The sequence below is a fragment of the Psammomys obesus genome, unplaced genomic scaffold, assembly GCF_907164565.1.
Source record: "Psammomys obesus unplaced genomic scaffold, mPsaObe1.curated_primary_1811, whole genome shotgun sequence".
Taxonomy (NCBI): domain Eukaryota; kingdom Metazoa; phylum Chordata; class Mammalia; order Rodentia; family Muridae; genus Psammomys; species Psammomys obesus.
This window is the reverse complement of record NW_026595981.1, coordinates 25,071,177-25,081,011: the sequence shown is the minus strand read 5'-3', so window position 1 is coordinate 25,081,011 and position 9,835 is coordinate 25,071,177. Positions and strand designations below refer to the sequence as shown.

Here is a 9,835-nt window from a genome sequence, read left to right as displayed (position 1 = left end):
CCGAGGACAAGTAATTTCCTCCTGATAGGGTCTAGGGTAGTCCTTTCCCTGGCCACAGAGGGTAGAGCTGGTATCCTGATCCGTGTATTTCTGGAGAGCCCGAGAGGTGAAGGGATGCAGCAAAAGCTCCCAGAGTCCCTCTGGAGTGCAGATCACTTTTTCTGTCCAGCCACCCTTCAGTCCCTTCCTCTCAACCCTTCCCCCTACCATATAAGGAGAGCAGCTGCTAGGGGTATCTCTGGGTTCTAAAGATAGTACCGGGCCCTTGCTTGGGACTCCAAAAGCCACCAGGCAGCTGGAGCCACCATGGAACGGTGAGTGTCAGGCCGCACTCGTACAGATCCTATCTACCCCTTGCCCGTTTCCCTGCAGATTTCCAGCCCCACATCTTGTAAGACGCTGCCGACTTCTGCCCATCGGAGCCCCAGACTCCAGGTCTCTGTGACTGTGGGTGAGAGGGGTGGTGTGATCCGAATGTACCTCCTAACTCCTACTTCCCTTGTCTTTCTGGGTTTATCCTCACCACTGCCACCCGCCCCTACCGCTCCCCTCCACCTGGTTCAAGCAGGACCCCATACAACCATATTGTCTCCTCCCTCCACCTCCGTGTTGTCTTCAAGTCCCCACCTCCAACCTCTTCAGGCAGCATGCTCGGACCCTGTGGTACGACAGACCCAAATACGTTTTCATGGAGTTTTGTGTTGAGGACAGCACCGACGTGAGTGTGCTCATTGAGGACCACCGCGTTGTGTTCAGGTAGTAGCCGTTCCCTCTGGACGGGCCTGGTGGCTCAAGAACCTATAGTCCTGGTGTTTCAAGAAAGGTCCCTTCAACTCCTCCTAGGTCTTACCTTTTTACCGTATCTTTAGCTGCAGGAATGGTGATGGAGTGGAGCTCTACAACGAGATTGAGTTCTATGCCAAGGTGAACTCCAAGGTGAGGGCAGGGTAAGGACTGGCAGGTCTGGACAAGAAAGGCTGGCCAAGCGAAGAACCTGGAGGTTCATCCTAAAATGCAGTCTGTGAGAATGAGGCTGTCTGTCTGACAGGACTCCCAGGATAAGCGCTCTGGTCGCTCCATTACTTGCTTTGTGAGGAAATGGAAGGAGAAGGTGCCCTGGCCTCGGCTCACCAAGGAGGATATAAAGGTGAGTGTGTGGAGCCTGGTCTAATAGGGCCATGTTCGCCGTGGACCCAGGCACCACAGTTGTATCTGGATCGTGTTTGCCTTCTTTCCAGTCAGTATTCAGTGGGTCCTCTGGGGCCTGCTTGTTAAATCTCCCAAACATTCTGGAATCTATAGATTTCCTTCTAGTCTAGAAAGGAAGTAGTCTTTGTCTGCCTGTCTGTCTGTTTTTCCAAGACAGGGTTTTGGCCACTGTGCCCAGCAGTCTTTACATTTATTTAGTAATTTTTTTCCACAGTTAAAAAAAAAACTATTTTGAAGCACGACAGTGGTAAGGCACACCTTTAATCCCAGCACTCAGGAGGCACAGGCAGGCAGATCTCTGTGAGTTCAAGGCCAGCCTCATCTGCAAAGTGAGTCCAGGACAACCAAGGCTACACAGAGAAACCCTGTCTTGGAAAAAAGAATTATTTTGAAGGGGGGGAGTGATGGCACACGCCTTTAATCTCAGCACTTGGGAGTCTGAGGCAGGTGGACAGCCAAGGCTACACAGAGAAACCGTCTCAAAAAAACAAAAAAAAATTTTTAATTAAAAAAGTTTTTTTGAGGGGCTGGACAGGGTCTCAGTGATTAAGAGCACTGGTTGCTCTTGCAGAGAACCTGAGGTGAATGTGCATCTCCCACAGGATGGCTCACAACCATCTGTAACTCCAATTCCAGGAGAGCCAACACCTTCTTCTGCTTTCACGGGCACGTGGTACACATACCCACAAGCAGGCAAAACAGTCACACACATATGATAAATACATCTTAAAAATTAATTTGACTGGCTACTGACATTCACAATTTTTGATTTGTTGCTGTCATTAAAAAAATATAGATTACGGGGCCTGGTGACAGATAAATGAGAGAATTGAACTCAGGATCTCTGGAAGAACAGCCAGGGCTCTTAATTTTGCTGAGCCATCTCTCCAGCCCCTACCCCCCAAAATCTTTGAAGTGAATATATACAAACTTTAATTTCCCTTTGTTTTGTTTTGAGGTGGGGTCTCTTGCAGCGGAGATTGAACTGTATCTTGCTATATAGCTGAGGGTGATCTTGAACTCCTGGTTCTCTAGGCTTCACCCGGGGTGCAGCATTACACCGGCTTGAAGCGGGCACTGTGGAATACTGCCCTCCAAGGGTCGCCTCTGGCTCTAGGGAATGCAGCTTGTCTGTCTGGCCTGGTTGAGTCCTAGGGTGTTTTGTGTTACTCCCCAAGTCCATCAGCCCCTGCAGGTAGAACTCTGCGGCATTGTGTCTGGCACAGAGTAGATTCTGGTGAACATTTATGGATGCAGCTTGGAGGGCGGATTGGCCAAAAGGGGTGCAGCTGGGAGCACTGTACCACACTGACCTTTCTCTCTGAGGCCCTCATCTGTGCACACACACGAGCCCCCAATTTTTTTCCGTGTACTCTTTCTCCTCTCCATCCTCCCTGTGACGACTTATGCTTCCTCCTGCAGCCTGTGTGGCTCTCTGTGGACTTTGATAACTGGAGAGACTGGGAAGGAGATGACGAGGTGGAGCTGGCTCAGGTGGAACACTATGCGGAGGTAGGAGACACGGCACCTGCTTCCCATCTTCATCATTCTCTGTCTGTCTGCACACATGCATCTGGGATATTGGAGTGCCTTCGGCAGGCAACTGATATGCTAATATGCTGCATATTTTATTCATGGTGTATGTAGCAGAAATGAGAGAAATTAGTATTAGTGAAATTTAAAAGAAAAAATTTAAAGACTTATTATATTTATTCATTTATTGAGAAAGGGTCTTAACTATGTAGTCCTGGCTGTCCTGGAGCTCACTCTGTAGACCAGGCTGGCCTCAGACTTACAGAGATCCACCTGCCTCTGCCTCCCGAGTGCTGAAATTAAAAGTATGCAACATCATGCCCAGTGTTATTCTTTTTATTTACATCTACGTGTGTGTTGGATCCCTTGGGGGCTGGAGTTACAGGTGGTTGTGAATTTTCTGATGTGGGTGTTAGAAATGAAATTTGAATTCTCTGGAGGGGAAGCAGGTACTGTTAGCTGCTGAACAATCTGAAGAAAAAAAAAAACCCAACAACTTAATACATTTTACGTATTTATTTGGGAGGAGAAGATGCCTAAAAGCCACAGCATCCGTGTGGAGATGGGTAAACAAACTGTGGGAGTCTGTCTTCTATTTCCAACATGTAGGTCCCAGGGATTGAATGCATGTCATCAGGCTTGGCAGCAGGTGCCTGTTCATACTGAGCCATCTTGCTCAATATGATTAAAATGTGTAAAATTAATAAAATTTCACACAGCTTCACTTACTGTTTGCAGAGTAGTTCCTGCATTCTGTAAAATTGTAACAAAGCCTTTCCCACCACTCTATTATAACTCTTGTTCTCTTCTATGATTCTATGAGTTTTTCCTAAGCTGGAAAGTTCACAGGAATATAAAACTAAACACTACAAAATTCCATATTATAGGGCTGGAGAGATGCCTCAGTAGTTAAGGGCACTGAATGCTCTTGCAGAGGACCTGGGTTCAATTCCCAGCACCCACATGGCAGCTCACAATTGTCTGTAACTCCTGTTCCATGGGATCCAGAACCCTCACACAGGCATACATGCAATCAAAACACCAATGCACATAAAATAAAAGTAAATAAATTATTTTTAAAATTTCATATTGTAAATTACTGGTCCTCCATAAAAAAATATCTGTCACATGTGACTTTGTTTTAGAAGACCAGAAGCTTCCTTAATTCAAATCATGAAAGGACTCACAGACCCCCGATTTGGATTGATAAGGAGGGTGCTTTGTGAGTGTGTTTAAATTGACTTGTTTTTCTTTTGTGAGAGAGGGCCTCCCTATGTAGCTTAAGCTGATCTTGAACATGCTATCCTTCTGCTTCAAGCCTTGTGTGTGCAAGGATTATTGGCCTGTGACATCACACCGACTTTAAATTAGATTTTTTTTTTTTTCAGAGCCTAGGACTAAACCTAGGGCCTTGTGTTTGCTAGACAAATGCTCTACCAATAAGCTAAACTCCCAACCCCCAAATAGATTGTTTTTAAGAGTTATTTTCATCTTGTTTTTTTGTTTGTTTGTTTGTTTTTTGTTTTTAACTTACTGCATATATGTGTGTGCCTGAGTGAGTTTGTGTTCACCAACTGCATGCAGGGGCTGACGGAGGTCAGAGGCCAGTAACTGCCTGATGTGAATTCTAGGAACTAAACTTGGTTTCACTGCAAGAGCAGTTAAGTGCTCTTAACCACTGAGCCATCTCTCTAGACCCTGGCCCTCCTTCTCTCTCTCTCTTTCCTCTCTGTCTTTCTCTCTGTCTCTCTCTCTCTCTGAGACAGAGTTTCTCTGCATAACTGCCCTAGCAGTCCTGGAACTCACTCTGCAGACCACTCTGGCCTCGAACTCACAGAGATAGCTACCCATTCCCCTGCCTCCTGGGTGCTAGGATTCAAGGCATGCACCACCAGGCCCGGCTGGCCCTGCCCCTTTCAAGACAGGGTCTCATGTAGCCCAGGCTGGCCTCGGGAACTGCCTATATAGTGAGCTGAGGCTAGCTTTGAACCCCCGATCTCTCCCTGCCTCCACTTGTTAAGTTCTAGTATTGCAAGCAAGAACCAACACACTCTGCCTGAGGTTCACTTTTGTAAGCTACCACTTGGTGCTGGGAACCCTCCCCAGGGTCCCGATCAAGAGCAGCAAGTGCTCCTAACTGTTGGATGCTTAATTCCAGCGCCCTCCGGCAGGGACCATTCTCCAGGCTCTGCTATTATTCAGGCTGCTCTTCCCTCACCCCTCCTCTCTTGTGACTGTTTCTCTCTCGCCATTAGCTTTTGAACAAGGTCAGCACTAAGAGACCTCCCCCTGCCATGGATGATCTGGACGTAAGTAACACCTTCCCTAGATCCTTCCGTTTTCCTTAAACTCTAAAATGACACATTAGAGCGGGGTACAGCTCAGTGAGGGAGTGTTTTCCCACCATGCATGAGACCCCCGCCCTCCAAAGAGGAATAGGGAAAAAGCACAGCATAAAAGAACCTGCATTCCATCTTCTGACACACGGTTGTTCTCTGCATGTTAACCAAGTCTGAACTTGACACCACGAGGCTGGGTGTTCTCTAAACCTCTCCCTTCCTCCGCATGCTAGAACAAACCTGGCTCCGATGGATGCCTTTGCCCCTTTAAGGAGCAATAGCACCCCCTGAAACTCTTAAAACAAGTGACACACAGTAAGAGTGCTGTTCACTGAACCCTGGTGATTTATCTCATTACCCAAAGTTGGCATCCTAAGAGATGTGACTCAGGGTTTTAGGAGAGCAGGGGGAGTGGGCAGCAGCTGTGAAAGTCATCATAGAAACCACAGGTACTTTGTCTTCTCCCTTCAGGATGATTCCGACAGTGCGGATACAACAACTACCTAGCTTTCTGTGAGCTGCAGAGGAGGCTGAAGCTACCGACGGTGTGCTGAGAAGCTGCGATGGGGCCTTCTTCAACTATTTCATTATGCATCAAGAACTGCTGAGACCTCACAACATTTCCAGAAACTCTTTCTTTAGGGGACCCTCTCCATCTATTAGGTCTTCCTCCTGGGTACCTCAGTGTAGTCCTACGTCAGTTGCGGGGAGGGGGGGGTCAGGGTTCATCCTGACTGGTAGGGCTTCCGACTTCCCACTGATTTGACTTAAAAATCTATGCTTTGGATGCTTTGTTTTTTGGACACGTGTTTATACGTGGTAAAGCAAAGGCCAAAGAAGAAAGAGATTACAATAAATTCTAGGAGTGATCCTGTCTCTCTCCTCCTCGTACTTTCCCCTACCTGTGAAAAGCCTTTTATTTCTCTCTCTCTCTCTCTCTCTCTAGAGATTCTGGCCCCTTTTGCAGTGGGAAGATGTTCCTGGACAGGCTTGTATGCAGATGGCTGTCACCCCTAGACCATTAGCTACCTGTACATCTTCCCTTAACCATCTCTGTGGTTAAGAGTGTGCAGTGTTTTTTTCAGAGGACGGGAGTTTGGTCCTCAGGGCTGATACCAGGTGGCTTACAACCACCTGTAATTCGGTGCACATACAAATAAACAAATAAATAAATAAATAAATAAATAAATAAATAAATAATCCAAATTATTGCCAGCAGTCATGGCACACACCTTTAATCCTAGCACGTAAGAGGCAGAGGCAGTCGGATCTTTGTGAGTTCGTGGCCAGCCTGGTCTACAAAGTGAGTTCCTGGTCAGCCAGGACTGTTAGACAGAGAAACCCTGTCTCGAAAAGACAAAAACAAAACTAAAAGTCCAAATTATCATAAATCACAGGTTTCTGAGGCTTGTGGGTTAAATGTCTCCCCTTTAGTTAAGAAAAAAAAAAAGTTACCTGTTGAAATATTTTGGATGTTGGCGTTAAGTAAAATTTTAACATAGATAGATGCCTTATCTATTTCCGTCCAGGCCGTCTTATTTCCACCTGCATGCAGCAGGTTCCCCGAAGGTCCAATTACACGGCCCCAAGAGCGAGCTGAACAACCTCTCATCCTGAGCTGTGAATCTTGCTTTGCGGTCTTTCAGTCTTAAAACAGCGACCCAACAACACAGAACACCTGTCAGTTAGCAGTTTCAGTAAGCCCGGTCAAGCCACGCCCCTTCCCTCACGGTTTAAGAAAGTTTGTCCCACGTCGCTCTCCATCCTCCGCCCGGCTCTTCTGCCCGCGCGGGGGCCCCCTCTGGCCTAGGAGACAGCCATGGCGTTCCTGTGTCAGCGCGACAGCTACGCGCGGGAGGTGCGGCCTGGTGGGCGAGGGTCCCCGAGGCCGAGAGTGCCCCGGGAGGGACGGCGAGGAATAATGTTCTGTCCCCTCTCTCTGCCCAGTTCACCACCACCGTGGTCGCCTGCCGTCCCGCCGAGCTGCACACGGACGCGAGCGGCGGCAAGAAGGAAGTGCTGAGCGGTTTCCAAGTGGTTCTGGAGGACACGCTGCTCTTCCCCGAGGGCGGGGGCCAGGTACCAGGAGCAGCCTCCCCGACCCCTTCCCACGAGCCCCCACATTCCTGTTCGCAGAAAATATGCTCACCCTTCCTCAGCATCCATAAATCAGACAGATGTCAGTTCACTGCGTTATTCTTTCAGCAGGTGCTCACGTAGATGCGACACATGCAGTGTGTCATATTCCTGGTGCTGGGGTGGCGCACGCCCCGGGATCCCAGCATTCTGGGAGGCAGAAGCAGGCGGCTGGTTCTCTGTGAGTTCGAGGCCGGCGTGGTCTACAAAAGTGTGTCCGGGACAGTCAAAGCTGCCCAAAGAAACCGTGTCTTGAAAAAACCAAAACCAAGCAAAACAAAAGCCAAACACACAGAGTGCTTATGGCAGACAACTGTGTGTGTCAGGTGTAAGGGATGATAATTTCACTAGGCATACAGCTGGGCGAAGATTGGTGGAATGCTCTCCTTTGTAGATTATTCCATACAAATGTCTGATGGGAAGGGTGAGCTGCTGCAGCTGGGTGTGGTTCTGGGACAAGAGAACGATTTCCGGTAGACAGAATAGCTCTACAAAGGCCCTGAGACAAGAAATGGGATAAAGTGTTTTACGGGGACTGTTTTTCTTTTTTTGAGTTAGTTTCTCTGTATAGCCTCAGCTGTCCTGGACTCACTCTGTAGACCAAGCTGGCCTCCACTTCACAAGAGATCCGCCTGCCTCCGCCTCCCAGAGTGCTGGGATTTATAGGCATGAGCCATTTCGTAACTGTAGCATCAGTGCTGAGGACTGAGTGGTTAAAGGCAGGGCCTCGCAGGTCACTGTAGAGAACTGTTACAGATAATCTAAGTCAGTAGTTCTCAACCTTTCTAATGCTTCGGCCCTTCAGTACAGTTCATCCTGTGGTGGCCCCCAACCATACAATTATTTTCACTGCTCCTTCATGACTGCAATTTTGCCACTGTTAGGAATCGTAATATAAACATCCGATATGTGATTCCTGTGAAAAGATCCTTTGACACCGCCCTCCAAGGGGTTGTTGACCCACAGGTTGAGAACCACTAATCGAAGGTGGCAAAAATGAGGATTAAGGTTTAGTAAACTCTTCAGGGCTGCACTTACTTCTTTTTGTTTTAATTCTGCTATTCTAACATAAAACAAAACAAAACAAAAACAACAACATTTATAGGTATTCCAAAAGAGGACAAGGAATCCTGTCATGGAACAAAGTGGGCCCACCTCACTTGACTCCTCTTCCCCTAGGGAGTTCAGGTTCTGGGTCTGTCTGTCTGTCTTAGAGCTTCCTGTAGAGGTTTTTTTTGTTTGTTTGTTTGTTTGTTTTTTCCATCTAGTTAGGGCGAGCCCTGGCCCAGTGTTGCTTGCTTCTCTCCCCCAGCCTGATGACCGTGGTACCATCAATGACATCTCTGTGCTGAGGGTGACCCGTCGTGGGGCCCAGGCAGAGCATTTCACACAGACACCTCTGTCCCCTGGGAGCCAAGTCCAGGTCCGGGTGGACTGGGAGAGGAGGTTTGACCACATGCAGCAACATTCAGGTAAGGGCCGCAGGATGGGGCCGTGCAGTGTCTTAGTAATGACTGAGGCTGGGTTTCGGCTCGCTAGGAGTGAGCCTTTTGGAGGGGGTCGACATGCTTAGAGTCAGCTTGGATTCAGGCAGTGTGTTGTGAAAAACAACGTGAGCATTAAAGTTCTAGAACTATTGGCTTTTTTCCTCCTTTTTAAATTAAAAAAGCTATCAGGGAGAGGGGGTTTGCCCATGTCATGTGATGTGGTGGTCGGAGGACAACTCGTGGGAATCAGTTCTCTCCTTCAGCCATCTGAGGGTTGATCTCAGACTGTCAGGAAACTCCTTTCTCACCAGCCCGTTCTTATTTGTTTTTGTTTTTTGTCCAGACAGGGTTTCTCTGTGTAGCCCTCGCTGTCCTGGAATCAGTCTATAGACCAGGCTGGCCTTGAACTCATAGACATCCCCTGCCTCTGCTGAAATTAAAGGCATATGCTGCTACCACCTGGCCCTTTCTTGGCTTTTTGGGGGATAAGGTTTTCCTACATAGCCTTGGTTGGTCCAAAACATAATATGTAGATCAGACTGACCTCCTGCCTCCTAAATACTGGATTACAGGCCTGAGCCGCCATGCCCACCCAGTTACTGCTGGTTAGAGTTTTCCCACTTGCTGTTTCTATCTGCATGTCTTGTAGGTTTTCAAATTCACCGAGATGAAATTCGCCACCTTCTACCTGGGCTTGCTTTAATACCCTGCTGGTCAGCTGGGCATGGTGCTGCACACCTTTAATCCTAGCATTCAGGAAGGCAAAGGCAGGCAGATCTCTGTGAGTTTGAGGCCAGACTGGTCTACAAAACGAGTCCAGGACAGCCAAGGCTACACAGAAAAATCCTGTCTCAGAAAAAGAAAAACAGGAGGCTAGAGAAGATGGCCTATAGGATAAGAGCTCTGACTGCTCTTCCAGAGGTCTGGAGTTCAATTCCCAGCAATCACATGGTGGCTCACAACCATCTATGAGATCTGGCGCCCTCTTCTGGCCTGCAGGCCTACATGCAGGAAAAACACTGAGCTATTAAATAAATAAAATGTTAAAAAATGTTAAGAAAAAGAAAAACAACCCTCCCCCCAAATAGATAGATAGATAGATAGATAGATAGATAGATAGATAGATAGATA

At 47.8% G+C, this 9,835-nt stretch overlaps 2 protein-coding genes across 2 annotated transcripts in view; both read left to right on the top strand.

The window, feature by feature from the left end:
- The first annotated feature begins 126 nt into the window (after positions 1–126).
- On the top strand, positions 127–6,220 carry Ptges3l (prostaglandin E synthase 3 like). Its single transcript, XM_055620241.1, has 7 exons — positions 127–314; positions 643–756; positions 870–936; positions 1,049–1,147; positions 2,632–2,721; positions 4,998–5,051; positions 5,553–6,220. Exons 1-7 carry the CDS (start codon positions 307–309, stop codon positions 5,586–5,588), a joined length of 468 nt encoding a protein of 155 aa, XP_055476216.1. The 5' UTR covers positions 127–306; the 3' UTR covers positions 5,589–6,220.
- Positions 6,221–6,857: 637 nt separating this feature from the next.
- Positions 6,858–9,835, top strand: part of Aarsd1 (alanyl-tRNA synthetase domain containing 1) — a 9,339-nt gene continuing 6,361 nt past the window's right edge. Inside the window, exons 1-3 of the mRNA XM_055620240.1 lie at positions 6,858–6,939; positions 7,029–7,160; positions 8,530–8,689. Of these exons, the coding sequence (XP_055476215.1) occupies positions 6,901–6,939; positions 7,029–7,160; positions 8,530–8,689 (331 nt within the window). The 5' untranslated portion in view covers positions 6,858–6,900. The remainder of the gene's footprint in view (positions 6,940–7,028; positions 7,161–8,529; positions 8,690–9,835) is intronic.